At 48.7% G+C, this 15,731-nt stretch overlaps 1 protein-coding gene across 3 annotated transcripts in view; it reads left to right on the top strand.

The window, feature by feature from the left end:
• Window positions 1–2,270: 2,270 nt before the first annotated feature.
• Window positions 2,271–15,731, top strand: part of SLAMF1 (signaling lymphocytic activation molecule family member 1) — a 35,916-nt gene continuing 22,455 nt past the window's right edge. Inside the window, exons 1-3 of one of the 3 annotated variants that reach the window (XM_045455161.1) lie at window positions 2,271–2,840; window positions 10,584–10,922; window positions 12,611–12,892. In XM_045455161.1, the coding sequence (XP_045311117.1) occupies window positions 2,765–2,840; window positions 10,584–10,922; window positions 12,611–12,892 (697 nt within the window). In that variant the 5' untranslated portion in view covers window positions 2,271–2,764. The remainder of the gene's footprint in view (window positions 2,841–10,583; window positions 10,923–12,610; window positions 12,893–15,731) is intronic. The other 2 variants (XM_045455159.1, XM_045455160.1) reach the window with 2 other exon arrangements.

Here is a 15,731-nt window from a genome sequence, read left to right as displayed (position 1 = left end):
CACCAGCCAATCCGGCCGCCTCTTGCCCTGCTCCACCTCCCGGATGGCCCCTGCCGCCCACCAGGAGCCAATCAGGTCTCGTTTTTTTGAGCCACTCTGACAATCTCTGTCTTTTCATTGGCTCGTTTAGACCATTGACACTCAAAGTGATTCTTGATATAGTTAGAATAATATTTAATTATATTTGTTACTGTTTTCTGTTTGGTTCCCTTGTTCTTTGTTACTATTATTGCCTTCCACTCTTCCTCTGTCTTTTGTAGTTTCATTAAGCACTTCATTTTCTCTCCTTTCTTAGTAGGTACGTTATACCTTTTATTTTTTATTGATTTTTTTACTGGTTGCCCTGGATTCTGCAATATACACTTACAACTCATGCAAGCGCACTTCCAAATAACACTACACTGCTTTCTGGGGAGTGTGAGTACCTTATATAACAAAATAATCCTAATTCCTCTCTCCTGGCCCTTGTATCCTTGTCATTCATTTCACTTATATATAAGCATTCATAAGCATAGATACACATAAGGGATATACGTAAGCACCCATAATTGAATACATTGCTGCTATTATTATTATTTTTATTATTTTAAATTTTATTTTATTATTATTATTATTATTATTATTATTATTTTGAACAGAGTGTTATCTGTTAGGTCAGTTATGAGTAGGAAAAATAAGTTTTCATTTTACCTTCACTTACTCCTTCTCTGATGTTCTTCCTCTCCTTATGTAGATCTGTTTTTTTTTTTTTTTTTTTAATTAACGTTTATTTATTTTTGAGAGACAGAGAGAGGCAGAGCACAAGTGGGGCAGGGGCAGAGAGAGAATGAGACACAGAATCCGAAGCAGAGCCCGACGGCGGGGCTCGAACTCACGGACTGAGAGCTCGAACTCACATGACCTGAGCCAAAGTTGGACGCTTAACCAACTGAGCCACCCAGGCGCCCCTCTGTGTTTCTGACCTATAGCATTTCTTTCTCCCTAAAGAACTTCTGTGAACATTTCTTGCAAGGCAGAACCACTGGCAACAAATTCCCTCAACTTTTGTTTGTCCAAGGAAGCCTTGGTTTCTCCTTCGCTTTTGAAGGATTAATTTCTCAGGATTCAGAAGTCCAGACTGGCATTCTTTTTCCTCTCAACTCTTTAAATACTTCGCTCTGTTGTCTTCTTGCTGACAGTCAGGGTTTTTTTTTGTTTTTGTTTTTTTTTTTTAAGCTGAAGACAGGTGCAACGTTAAAGACATACATTGCAAACCCGTTTGCTCATCAGTGACCCTTGTGACTTTGCTGAATGAGACGACAGTTATTGAATACGACATCAAAGCTGCCGTCACGACACGCTTTTAAGTTCAAACTGAATCATTGCTTTTTTCCCTATCACTTTCTTACATCTAGAAAATCAACAAAACATTAAGCCAAAGCTCTGATTCTATCGTTTGCCAGTTTCCATGGTACATATACTCCCACGCTGGCTGATTTCAAGCTACCAACGTGGTGTCATCAAATGCAGGGCTGCGAGAGCACCACAGCAGCCCATGTGATCTGGGATTTTAGTTCAACTGTAAAGATACAGTAGATGGAAGCATCCTCAAGGGCACAGATAACAGTCAAATGTTGTGAACTGTTTAGGAAGTAATGCGTTTGGGGTTTTTATTCCCTTAGTTTTAATACAATGCATTTAATCGTAATTTCACATCATTCACCTTGTTAATAACGGCAATGCTGATCAACCACCCAGCTCGCAAGGTGCCTGAAAATTTAACCATCGGCTCTCAGGAGTTGGTCTGTGCTGACTCCAGCATGCCGCTGGGTAGTATTGTGGGGAGGACGGTGTCCGGTGAAGGAGGGGGGAAAAGCAGTGAGAATAAAGGGCAAGTTCACCTAGATCGCCAGCCCTTGCTGCCCTGATTCCCTTAGGGAAGCCCATTGGAGAGTGCTTGTGACCTGTTAAAATGGATTTCAAAACGCAACGGGCTGGCCTTGCAAAGTCTCTTCTTCCCACACACCAGTAAAATCATCTTTCCATTGTTTCATTCCCTATGGCTTAACTCTTGGAAAAGCGTCTGTGTTTCTTCTGCCAATTCTAGCCCCTTCTCTTCCACAGAAAGAAAGTTAGACACAAGCCCTGAGATGAAGGCTCCCCTCCCCCCACACACAACCCAGGGCTCACTGGGTTCTACCACAACGCACGCAGCTGGGAAATTGGGTTTCTGCCAGTCGATACGCCCTTGCCCCCCCTCCCCATGTCTCTGTGGCTTTGTCAGCAGGACCCCACGGCATGTGGAGGTGTTCTCTGAAGTTATGGAACAAATCAGATGTGAGACGCAAGAACCTTTTAAAGCTCAGTCATCCAAGTTCAGCCTTGAACTGAGTGACCAGATTTCGGGGTGGTCTGCCAGAGCCCCGCCTCTTCTTTGTGCTCTAAGAGGACTTAGCGGGGCGGAACTCGCAGAGGGAGCTAAAGAGGGGAGGGGGGCCGTTTCTGCTCAAGGCTGGGCTTGCTGAGCCGCTTTCCCGGCTTCAGCAGTCTGCGCACTTGACTCGGACTTCTTGGGAACAGCCAAGTGATTTAAAGCCCGAAAGGAGATGAGCAATCCTCGAGACTCGGGCAGAAAAAGTCCCAGCGACACAGGAAGCCATCTGGTTCCTGATGCATAACTAGTCGGGAGTGTCAGCTCTGTCTGACACTGACCTCGCTCTGCCGTGGCATCTTCGAGCAGCTGCTGGGCTCCTCAACGGGCTCCCTTCTCTTTCTTCACTGGCTGATGGATCTCAAGGGGCTCCTCTCCTTGAACTTCCTGCTGTTTCTCTCCCTGGCTTTTGAGCTGAGCTGTGGAACAGGTAAGTGCTCATCTGTTTGAGGGTCTGAGTCCCACCATTACCTGCCAGGACTCAGCCAGCCCAAGGAGAGAGAGAGAGAGAAGTCAGCAGGGGCTGGGGGCTGTGGCTTGGCTGCCTCCTCCTCGGGGACTGGTTCTGAGTTTCTCCTGCCTCTTTCAAAGAGGAAGGAATATCATGAGTTCCCGGAGCCTGGATTTTAAGGCTCAGTCTTACCAATGCTGGGAGACCAGGATCCCTAAGCCAAAGGCACTGGCCACGTTCCAGACTAGCCTCTCAGGGCGAGAAGCTGTGTGGTCAAGGTTCTGGTTGAGCGGTTGGTTTTGCATCTGGCGAAGACCCAGGCTGTGGGGCTGAGATGGACGGGCTGAGCTCTGGGAGGAGACTCCTACATCCCTGCCCTCGGAGGGGATCCTCACACACGTGAGCAGACAAGCCAGAAACATGGTCCAACAACAAAGAGGGGCCGCTGCCGTGCAAAAAGAAGTTAGAAGTGAAAACCCCAGGCATCAGCTGAGAACAGGCAGTGGCCACAGTGTGGTCGTACCGGTGGCTACTTTCCTGGAAGGGAACCTTCCACGGCAGCAAGCGGGGGAGAGGCCAGGATTTTTGGTGTCCAGGGCTGGTTACAGGAAGTGGGAAATGCGAATTGGGAACTCTCAAGGGTCAGGGCATCTGCAGCCATAGTGCCAGACGCACCAGAGAGCCTTTGCGCCTGGGCTCTGCTCCTGCCTTTCTGGCTCGTGTTCCTCCGAAGGCGCGCTGGTGTTCTGTTAGTAGTCTCAGGGCTTTGAGAAAAGGGATTTGAGACTAAAAAGGCCCCGCGAGAAGGGACTTTGGGCTCCCTGAGGAGTGTTTAAGCGTCTTGAGTTCGATCAGACTTGGGGAGGCAGCTTGGCGTGGAAGCAGCTTTAGGGAAGGTGGGGGGAAATCCTGAGGCTCCGGTATTTTGCCCTTGGGGTTTTCAAGACCGCAAATCCATTAAGGACTTTTCCAGGAAAAGCCCAGAGATACGCTAGGGATGTCGGAGAGGCTGCACCTGGGGTCTCTCTTTTGTTAGATTTCCAGATAAAGAGGCCCTTCCTTGACCCCCGGTTCCCCCAGAATCAGGCAGACCCATGGCTCCTGCTCTCTGAGGGCTCGGGGCTCAGAAAGCCAAACTGATCCACTTCAAGCCCTTCCCGGTGCGTCCCATTTGTGACTCTACCATCTGGGGATATTTCCAAGTGACCATCAGGAGGGATGGGGTTGAGCAGTGGGATGGTAGTTTTAAATCTCTGGGCTTGCTTGTCTGCTGGCCAGCCTGGCCCACGGTGTCCCCATGGTGTCCACCAGGGGCTCCATTGGAGGCTTGGGGCTCCCTGGTTACTGAGAAGCAGCCCCAGCCCCGTGGGGCGTGTCTACCCAATAGGCAGCAGCTGTCTTCTCTGAAACACACACACAATTTTTAGTGTTTTTATTTTTAAATACACCCGCTTTTGTGAAACCCCAGTTAAATACAGACGGAAATGCTTTGCAAGTGGGACAGGTCAACCATGACAGTAATTCAACCAAGAAGCGTGATTCTTGTAAAATCAGGACCCAGTCTCCCTCCCGTCTCTACTCGGCTTGCCTCCCAATTCCGAGTCAGAATTGTAAAACTCAAAAAGTCCACATGTCCCTTCCCCTAATAAAGTGAATTTTCCATTCCCTCAATGGTATTTTTTTTTTAAGTAGACTTTATTTTTAGAGCAGCTTGGGGTTCACAGCACAAATGAACAGAAGGTACCAAGATTTCCCCCTACTCCCACACATGCACAGCCTCCCTATTACCAGCATCCCCCACCAGAGGGATGCGTCTATTGCAACTGATGAATTGCCTCAAGGGGATTTTGTATTCCTCTGTGGGGGTCCACCCCGCCTCCTTCTCACACACGAAGGGCAAGAGTGTGGGTTCCAGACTTGGCCCAACTTTGTTCACCTGCCTGTTCCGTCCCGAGACGGAGGCCTCAGCACCTATTTCTCAAAAGCTTTAATAAAGCCATCACCCTCACGTCTCTGGCACCAGACTGGAAAGCAGAACGCCGGGGCTATTTGGTTTTATCCATAGACTGACTTTGGACGATCCCGTTCCGCAACCATCTATTAAGACACACGATGGGGCAGGCGTTGTGCGAAGTGTGGAGGAAACATCAACCGCAGCCTCTGCCCAGCACCTGACATGCTGTCTGGTAAAGGAGAGCCCTTCCGCAAATGTTTGTTGAATGGATAATAATAGGAAGCACAGCCTGCTTGCTTTATACCAGGCACTGTGGGTTCTAAGTGCTTTATGTGTATCATTCATTGAATTCTCACACCAACCCTATGAGATATGTGTTATTGTTGTTACGTTACAGTTTTACCCAAAAAGGAATGAGAGGCACAGAGTAGTTTAACAGTTTCTCTGCAGTCACACAGCCTGACTTCAGAAGCCTCGATAAATGACACTAGATAAACTTCTGCTCGGTGGGGGAGGGGATGCTAACATCTGTATCCAGGTCCGATGGTGAATATTAGAACATGTTACCTATAATTGGAGCATGTAAGTTGCTTTTAATTGAATGGAAGTACAGGAATATTCAAAAGATGAGAGAAGGTGATAAGATCATAGAAGGAAGTAGAGGGCGTCTGGAAGTATTTGGTCTGGAGTTTGGAAAGTGGATAGGAACTGCTTTCATCAAGTACGTTTTCATTTAATGTTTTGCGTGAGCTAGTTTGTTTATTGGAAGGGTATCATGCATACGTCGATAAAACTTCCTCAGTACAAAAGGGTATACAGTGGAGACAAATCCCCCTTCTGCCTCGTGTGTCTTCCCAAATACATACGTCTGGTAGGTTGGGTTTTTATAGGACTTGAAGAGAATATTCCAGATGAAGGCACCAATGCAGAGGTGAAGGGTTCTGAGTGTTCAAGGGGAAATGGCAAGTGGTCTGTTGAGCTAAAGCCCAGGGTCTACAGCCACGGCTTTTCCGTGTCCTCACCTGGCAAGCGGGGACAAAGGTCCCCACCGTTTGCCCCCATCCTATACTCCTGAGGGGTGGTGTCAAGGTAAAACGTCCTGATTTGGGAGAGAGGAGAACTTAGCCTCTCTGTTCATTCACTTATTCATCTCATTCAGTGTTTTGTTCTCTTGAGCAACTGAGTTTCTGCTATGTTCCAGCTGGGCGTTAGGACTCCAAGGGCGTCTGGACAAAACAGACCCAGTGACTACTCCTGGAAGCTTATTCTCAAGTCATGATGACAGGCACAGATCAGGGTTAAGAGCGCGGTGGGTGAGACGCAGGTGTGATACAAAGGCACGGGATGGGGCGCCTGGGTGGCTTGGTCAGTTAAGCGTCCGACTTTGGCTCAGGTCACGGTCTCGCGGTCCGTGAGTTCGAGCCCCGCGTCGGGCTCTGGGCTGACGGCTCAGAGCCTGGAGCCTGTTTCCGATTCTGTGTCTCCCTCTCTCTCTGCCCCTCCCCTGTTCATGCTCTGTCTCTCTCTGTCTCAAAAATAAATAAACGTTAAAAAAAAATAAAAAAAAAAAAAACAAAGGCACGGGAGGCACTGGCAGGGAGGCCTAGACTAAGCCAGGGGTCAGAGGCAGAAACCTGAAAGACAGAAGGAGGCAGCCAGGGAAATACAGGGGGGCAACAGGCGTTCAGGCTGGGGTAAATGCAAATACTCTGAGACAGAAAGACCCAGCAACATCAAGGAACAAGGGAAAAGAGGATGGTTTATGGGACTGCAGCTTACAAAGCAGCCTTGGGCAAGTTATCTTTTCTCCCTGGGCCTAGATCTGCCGTAAGAAGTGAGAGCTGTTAAGTGCCGCCCCCTCCTCCCCTCGAAAGAAACGCTATAGGGAGATGTGAAAGCGTCATGGCGGCAGAAGAATGGAGGGCGGGGGGGTGGCTGTCATTAGGTAGAATCCCATCTCGTGAAGGGTTGGCTAAATGCTGCTGATTTCAGGAAAATATCCATGGGTCCACGTGAATCACTCTACTTTCTAAGTAGAATTACCCCTGAAGAAAGTGAGTTGGTGTTTCCTCCAGACGCTTTAGTAAACAGGGGCTGACTGAATCACAGACCCACTGGAAAACACTCATCAGACGGTAGGAAGTTTCAGGAGCAGGGACTCCACTTGAAGGGTTTTGTGAACCACTTGAAAGTCCCCCTATTTTTTTCCACTTGTGTTTAGGTGGTGCTGGTTTCTAGTCCCCCCTCCCGCCCCAGCCACTGACACGGAGTCAGTCGGTAGGTCATCAGTCTTCGTGTGGGTTGCAGGGTGTGAGGGTCTCTTCCCGACCAAGTTTCAGTGCCACTCCCCGTGAGTGAGCGTGCACACTTCACTCAGCCTGCCCTTCTCGGATCTGCTCCTTCTCTTCTTGTCCTCTTTCCCTTCCTACTTGCTTTCTTTGATTCCTTTGGTGAGGGGCTCCCCCCGTCTCGTCCTATAAACTCCTTTTCCTTCATTGTTATGAGTCTCCCCCAGTGTCGCCCTTGTTTCAGCCCATGTGGACTGCCTCGTGCTTCCCCCCACCTCGGAATCTCTAGCCCAACGCCACCTGGGCCCTTTACGGGCCAGTGCTGGGATTTCAGGGCATTTTTGGTGTGGAGAGGATTTGGTCTGTCCAATTCTCCAACAGCCGATCTTAGTCACAAGTCAATTGTGTCCTTTCTAAGTGCCTGCGTTACTTAACCAGGTGGTTTTGTGTTACTTTTCTGGCTTCCTTATCAACTAGAACAATCTATGCTCTCTGAGTCATGGGCTCCTTCTTTTATGAGAATTAACTTATGGTTAAGTTCAGTTATATCTTGGGCACAGCTCAATAAAAGAGATTTTAGTCAGGTAATGCCATTTCTTGCAGTCGTAGATCAAACAGATATTTGCGAAAAGCTTACCACGTACCAACTACTGCCGTCGGTGTTAGAGACAAAACAATTGAACAGAATGAAATTCTTCCTCTTGAAGACTTGCATCCTAGCCAGGGACACAGAAATAAGATAAGCAAATATGCAATGTATCACCAGACAGTGGTAAGCGTGCAATGGGTAGGAGTGCTATTTTATATATAAAATGGTCAGAGCCAGTTTCTCAGAGGAAATAATTTTTTTGAGCAGAAACCTAAAATGAAGTGGAGGACTGAGCTACCTAGATATGGAAGGGAAGAGATTTCCAGAGAACAGCAAAAGCCAAAGCTTGGAGATGGGAATGATCTTGGTGAGGTGTGTGAGCCGATGCGACCGGAGTGCAGTGAGTGGAGAGAGAGGGCAGGAGAGGGGTCAGGGGTGGGGTTACTCACCATCTTTGAAGCCATAGTAAAGCCTTCGGATATTTTTTGCATGGGTGCTAGAAAGCCCTGGAAGTTTAAAAGCAAGAGAGAGACAAAAGCTGACATAGGTTTAAAAGATGACCCTGCCCGCTGTATGGATGCCGGGGGATGAGTTGGAAGCCAATGGCCATGCCAGGCTATGATGATGGTGGTAGGAATGAGGGAGGTTCTAAGTGCTAGGATTGCAGATCTTTTCTGACGGTAGAGCCAACAGGATTTGCTGATAGACTGAAGGCAGAGTATGAGAGAAGGAAAGGAGTCAAGGATGATTCCAAAGGCTTCGGTCTGAGAATTCAGGAGAGTTGCAATGCCGTTGGTAGAAGGGGCTATAGAACCAAGAGTTCATCTGTGCATTTGCAATGCCCTTCAGACCTCCAGGTGCTGATCTGTGTAGGCAGTTTTGGAGGGAGATCTATCTCTGCAAACATTCCAGAAGTATGCAACCCACGCAGCTGGGTGAACGTGGCTGGGAGAGAGGAGGTCTGAGTACTGAGTCCTGGCATGCTCCAATATTTAGAGGTTAAGAGCAGGAGGTTCCAGTCAAGGAAACTGACAAGGGGCAGCCAATGAAAGAGGAAGAAAACCAGGGGAGCGTGATGCTCCAGGGGACTGAATGAAGACTGTTTCAAAGAGGGAGTGGGGAACCATGTCAAGTGCTCCTGAGAAAGCAAGATGAGAATGGAGAATGGACTCGGCACCACGGTGCGTACAATGACCTCGACGAGTGACCTTCCAGTGAGTAGTAAGGAACAGCACCTGCCAGGAGCGGGCACAGGAAAATGGGTCAGGAAATGGAAACAGAAAATATCAACACACATTAAAGGGCTTTGCAATAAAGGAAAAGAGAGATATGAGGCAGCGGCTAGGGATGAACCTGGGGTCAGGGGAGGGGTTTGTAAATGAGGGAAGTTACAAGTGGGTTTATTGTGTATTGATGGAAATAACCCACAACATTCTATGCCAATAACGGAGCTGATGATGCAAGGGATGAGGGCAATTGCAAGAGCAAATTCTTGAAATGGGCGAGTGCTCCGTGAAGGAGGAGGCTAGACCTAAGGGGAGCACAGACTTCCCATCTAAGTAGGTAGGTTTCCTGGTGGTGGCTACAAATGGAAATTCTCCTCTTGTTTCTACTACTTTTTCAGTGAAATGAGAATCAGAGTCATCAGCTGAGGTCATCAGTTTGAGAAGAGGAGAGGAGGTGTTAAATAGTCAGCAGTAGGATCCCTTACAGTGATTTGAAAGGTTTGGTTCTGGGTTTCTTTTTCTTTTTCTCTCTTTCTCTCTCTCTCTTTCTTTCTTTCTTTCTTTCTTTCTTTCTTTCTTTCCTTTTTTCCTCTTTCTTTTTCTTTCTTTTGTTGGTTGTTGTTGTTGGCTCAGCTCTTTTGAAAAAGAGAAGTAAAATAATTTCGCACCCTTGATATTGGGAACTATTTTAACAGTTTTTTTGGAGAGCAAGAATTCCACAGTTTGAACCCTGGGCTTACTACCTGCCTGGCTCCACACCCCTCAGACTTTTCTCTTTCCTTGTCATCTGAAAAACGACGTTCTGTAGCCTTGGTGTCCTGGGCTCACAAGCTCAGAATCAGCTTTGGTTGCTCTCCACCCTTCATATTACGTACCCAGTGGTGGTGAGAAGTCTGGTCAAGGAATTAGCAGACCTGGATTCTAGTCCGGTTACTAATTACGTGACTTTCGGGATGTCATTTACCTTTTCCACATCTTCGCTTCTCTGTGCCTTCACCATAAATCTGAGTTGAGAGAATTCTCTCCTAGATCAAAGAAATCCAGTGTCCCAGTTAGTCTGCACACCTCCATTATAAAAAAAAAGAAGATGTGGTTTATATATACAATGGGATACTACTTGGCAGTGAGAAAGAATGAAATCTGGCCATTCGTAGCAACGTGGATGGAACTGGAGGGTATTATGCTGAGTGAAATAAGTCAGGCAGAGAAAGACAGATACCATATGTTTTCACTCATATGTGGATCCTGGGGAACTTAACAGAAGACCATGGGGGAGAGGAAGGGGGAAAAAGTTACAGAGAGGGAAGGAGGCAAACCATAAGCGACCCTTGAATACTGAGAACAAACTGAGAGGGGAAGGTAGGCGATGGGCATTGAGGAGGGCACCTGTTGGGATGAGCACTGGGTGTTGTATGGAAACCAATGTGACAATAAATGATATTTAATGTAAAAAAAAAATTTAAGATTTCCATTGGGATTTTTGAAACATTGAGGATACAGCGGGACTATCGTGACTGCCCTCATTGGCTGCTAAGCACCTGGCAATGCCAGGGAGAGGCCGGGAAGAAGAAGGAGCACCTATAGTCTGTCATTCCTGATCCACAGAAAGGATGTGATTCTCAAAAACTTCCACGATAAGGGACTTTCTTCTTCCTCCTCCCACAGGTGAGAGCTTGATGAATTGTCAAGAGGTCACCGAGCAGTTGGGAAGAAATTTGCTGCTGCCCCTGGCATCCGAAGGCATAAGTAAGAGCATGAACAAGAGTATCCACATCCTGGTCACAAAGTCAGAATCACCGCAGAAAAATGTCAAGAGGAAAATAGTGTCTCTGAGTCTGCCGGAAAGGGCCTCTCCACGCTTTCTGGAAAATGGCTATAAATTCCATCCGGAAAACCTGAAGCTGGAGATCCTGCAAAGCAAGAAGGAAAATGAGGGCTGGTACTTCACGACCCTGGAGGAGAACTTTTCAGTTCGCCATTTTTGCCTGCAGCTGAAGCTCTTTGGTAATGACAGGGTTTCCCCAGTCCCCACCAGGCGGGGGTGGGGGGTGGGGTGGGGGGGGGTGGGCAACGATAGTCCCTTGCCTAAGAATTTAGCGAGGGTTCCAAGATTGGGAGTGACTTTTAAAGATCAGCAAGTCCAGGGTGTTTAAACTGTGGTTTAGGAAGAGGTTTTAGAGATTCACAAATCTTTTTTGTCCAAATGGCCCATTGGTGGTAGCTGAGAGCACTAATTACTACCCCCATTTGCCAAAGACGAGGAGCCTAGCTGCTCACGGACTACAGGGCCTAGGAGCCTGAGAGTCTCAATTTGCAAATAAGACTTGGCTTGAAAAAGGGTTTTGTTTCTCCCCCGATTTTTAAAATGTTTGAATGCCGCGGATCAAGTCCGACCTCTTTTCCATAGGTGAAGACATTGAAATCCACAGGACTGTCATGTGCTTACACACGTCCTCGTGGCTGGCCCCCTGCACTAGGGGCCTGGGCAAAGGAGAGCTGAGTCTCAGCCCATGCACCACTCCCACGCCCCATGCCCAGGAACAGGACCACATCCACCTGCTAGAAGGGCTCTTTTTTTTTTTTTTTTTTTTGGCATCGCAACAGAGACTCTGGTTATAAAGTCGCTTAGTTGCAGAACTTAAACTAGAACCTAGGTCCATCTGAGTCCAAGGCCAGTGCTTTTTTTGAGCCTCTTTAACTGCCAGCCCCTCTTGAATGCACCCAGAGTTTGTGTCTTTCGAGCCCAGAGGCTCCTTTATAGAGAGACTTATCTCTGAGATGGGATAGAGAGCCTCACCTACCCAGCATTTCTTTGAAATCCCCAGATGCCTACAGGAGGACATCAGGAGAGTCCTTCCCCCTCCTCCACACAGTGTGTGCAGACTCCCTTCAGCCCCCTGACAGGTACCAGGGAGTTCTGGCCACTCCAGTAGTGCCCCCCAGGGATGACCCATCATGCATTTTCCAGAATAGTTCATTGCCTTTGTCACATCTTGTCACCTAAATTCTTACCTTGGAAAGTGCGGTCTATGCAACCACGAGAGTCTTCTCGAGTCCAAGGAAGAAGCTGGATTTCCGAGTCAGACAGACCTAGGTTCTGAGCTCACATAATATGTGACCCCTGCCATCCCTGCGGGACTCAGTGTCTTCATCTGTAAGATGGGAATACTTACCACTAAGGCTACGATTGCTGAGAAAGTTGTTGAGAAGATTAAAGGCTACGATGGATGTGCAGTGCCAGAATCGTGTCTGTCCCACAGTAATCGCTAAATAAATACAACTTGCTCCCTGGCCTCGGCTATTTCATGGCATTAGAGTGAGCACCCCTTCCCAACACACACTCTAGATAAAAACCCCACCACCCAGACATTCTTTCAGATCTAGGAGGTAAAATACTCAAGTGTCAGATCAGGAGTATCAGCAAGAGGAGGTAGGTTCCTAACAGTAGTGGTAGGAGGGGACTAAACGACAGATTACTTTTCTCTATTTTGTCCCGAGCTCGCACCGGAAGGGAGCGTAGTGGAGAGAGAGGGACTTGGGGAACCAGTAAGTCCCCACTAGAATAAATCGCACCGCAGACCCGCAGGGAAGGAAGAACACCATCAGGCTGCATTTTCTCCTGACGGAAAGGTCCAGTCAGAATCCCAGGGGGTTCACTTGAGTGAGGCCTTCTTTCCTCCCCCTCCTGACAGAACAGGTCTCCACTCCGGAAATAAAGGTGTTGAACTGGACCCAGGAGAACGGAAACTGCAGCTTGACGCTGGCCTGCGAGGTGGAGAAGGGGGGCCACGTGGCTTACAGCTGGAGGGAGGAGACGGGCGCCGACCCACCGATCTCAGCCAACAGCTCCCACCTGCACCTCAGCCTGGGCCCTCCGCACGTCCACAACGTCTACGTCTGCGCCGTGAGCAACCCCGTCAGCAACCACTCGCAGACCTTCACCCCGGGGTCCGTGTGCCTGCCGGATCCTCCAGGTGAGTGCCCTGGTGGGGGCCCGTGTGGCACATTGACGACAGGGGCTCAGTCCCCAACCGGAACCAACGGCTCCCGCCTCCACCCTGGTAACGACACTTGACGTTTTCCTCTACGGCTGGTAAAAGCTTCCTGGGGTGCGCTCAGCGGGTGCCTGCCGCCCGTAATCGCCAGGAGGGCATTCTGCTCAGTTGCCAGCCGAGGACGCCGGTAGGGGACGATGGAGTCAGACCCAGAGCGCGGGCCTCCCCGTGGTGATTCTTCCTTTCCCCTCCTGTCTTGGCTCTAACCCACGAGGGTGGCAGGTCTCGACTCCCCACTGCACGGTCTGCTCATGGGGGGACAGGTCTGCGCCATCGATAAGACTTGTCCACCCCCTCCGTGCAGCAAAGTGGGCACGGCTATGAGACCTGACCTGTGCTCTCCAGCAACACGGTGTGATGACAAGACGTGAAGCGTTTGCTCAGTAATGGGAAGCAGGGTACAAGGAAGGGCCACCTGTTCACGGTACGGACTGTGAACCTCACAGCAAGTCAGATGTCCCGGGGGCTTAGCTCTCTGACCAAGACCTAGATGGTGGCGTTCGGGAACGATGACAAACCACGTAGTACTTTGTTATTGGCAGAGCGCTTTCAAAGGTCTCATCTGTTTTGTCCTCACAATGACCCTACCAGTTAAGTGTTCTTGCCATCCTCATTTTACGGACGAGGAAGGTGAAGCTCGTAGCATTTCAGAACCCTCCCCGTGCTTCCTCGAGGTTTAGCACCTCAGCCTCCACCTTCTGACGGCTCATTCTCCAGGCAGCACAGCATCGTTCTTCTGCTATCAAAAGGAAGGGAGGGCCGATTAAGTGACCATCTGAGGGTGGAAGCTAGCTAGACAGACCGCTGACCCTTTGGAATGACAGATCCTGTGTCCATGCCTCAGGTGGGTTCAGGGACAGAAGGACCTGGCTGCTGGCCCTCCGAGCATTACTGATGCCCTGACATATTCTCCTTTCTGCATCCAATGTGGGGAACAGGAGCCATTGCAAGGGGACTTCAGCCCACTGTAGACTTGGTGTGTCTATGAGGGAGGCGTTCTAGGGTTTGCGGAAGGTGTCCCCAGTGGCTCTGGACCCAATGGCACTCTGCTTACTTGCAAGCATAAGGCCTCTTAACCTGCCTGAGACTTAGATTCTTTATCTACAATCATAACCACTGACAGGTCTTAACTGTTTCCTATATGCCACTTGTGTGGCCTCGCACTCAATTCTCACAGCCACCAAAGAGCATCGGTACACCCCCACTTCACAGACGAGGAAGCAAAGACATAGGAAGGTCACACACAGAGCACGTAGCAGGGCTGAGCTGTCTGATCCTGGAATCCTCCTAAGTAGTCGTGGAAAACATAATACGCTTTACACGCCTCGTAAAGAATTGTAAAAATGCAAGGTTTTTTCTTGAGCCTTCTGTGGTCATAGCAAACCTCCTAGAGCAAAGACAGGGCATGAAGAGTTTTACCCTGGCCTATCTCAAAAAAAGGAAGGACTCTCTCTGCGCTTTTCTCTGTGGTTCAAGAAGAATTTAATTAGTGCTTTCCAAAGTCTTCATAGGTCACGAAGCTCTGTCCAGAGTCAATATTCTATGATTCGCTTTGCACGTACAGTGGGAAGAAGGCTAACCAAAGCTTACAAGGGATATTTGCTGCTAGGGCTGCCGTGACCGAGTTCCAGCAACGGGGTGGTTTCAACCACCAGAATGTATTGCCTCACAGTTCTGGAGACTAGAAGTCCAGAATCACATGGTCGGTAAGGCTGGTTGTTTCTGAACCTGTGAGGAAGAGGTCTGTGGAGGCCCCTCTCCGTGGCTGACAGGTGGCTGCCTTCTCCTCGTGTCTCTTCACACTCTCTTCCCTCAGAGCCTATCTCCGTTCAGATGCCCTCATCTTATAAGGACACCAGTCATGTTGGATCAGGGCTCCCCTGTAATCGGTTTTCTGGTGTTGCCATCAGAGAAGACCACAGACTGGGTGTTTGAGTGACAGGAATTTATTTTCTCACAACTCTGGAGGCTAGAAGTCCAAGATCAAAGTGTTGACAGGGCTGGGCTTTTTTCCTGAGGCCTCTCTCCTTGGCTTGCAGACGGCCACCTTCTTGCCATGCCTCCCCATGGTCTTTCCTCTGTGTGGGCACACATCTCTTCGTGTGTCCGGATTTCCTGTAAGATTGGATTGGAGCCCATCCTAATGGCCTCATTTTAACTTAATCGCCCGTTTTAAGATCCCATCTCCAAACACATTTGCATTCTGAGGTACTAAGGGTTAAGGCTTCAAAATATGAGTTTGGGAGGGACACAGTTCAGCTCATAACGCCGCCCGAATGATCTCATTTCAACTTGATCACCTCTGTAAAGACACTGTTTCCAAATAAGGTCACATTCTAAAGACTTCAACATGTGAATTTTGGGGGAAGCACAGTTCAATCCATAACACAAATAGAGATCCCTCCCTCCTGCCTCTGGGGGTGGAGAACAGTGGCGCATCAGAACAAATTCACATAGCTGGGCCGTGGCATGCCATTCCCAGTACACCAGGCTGCCTAAAGACAGAAAACAGAGTTCTATTAGCTTATTGACTTGTGTTTAATGAGTATTACTAATCCTTAAAATACTGTGCTTAGTTTGACAACCTCTGTTGAGATTCTACTACGTTCCAACATTGTGCTAGGTGCCGAGTGCACGAAGACAAAAAAAAAAAAAAAAAAAAAAAAAAAGACCTGATCCTTGCCCTTAAGGAAAGAGATCATTCTGGAAGTAGCTAATCCTAGATCGTGTAGTGGTATGGGCAGAACAGAAGTAACAA

The sequence above is a fragment of the Leopardus geoffroyi genome, chromosome C3, assembly GCF_018350155.1.
Source record: "Leopardus geoffroyi isolate Oge1 chromosome C3, O.geoffroyi_Oge1_pat1.0, whole genome shotgun sequence".
Lineage (NCBI taxonomy): Eukaryota > Metazoa > Chordata > Mammalia > Carnivora > Felidae > Leopardus > Leopardus geoffroyi.
The sequence above is the reverse complement of the archived record's forward strand: the minus strand, read 5'-3'. Positions and strand labels throughout refer to the sequence as shown.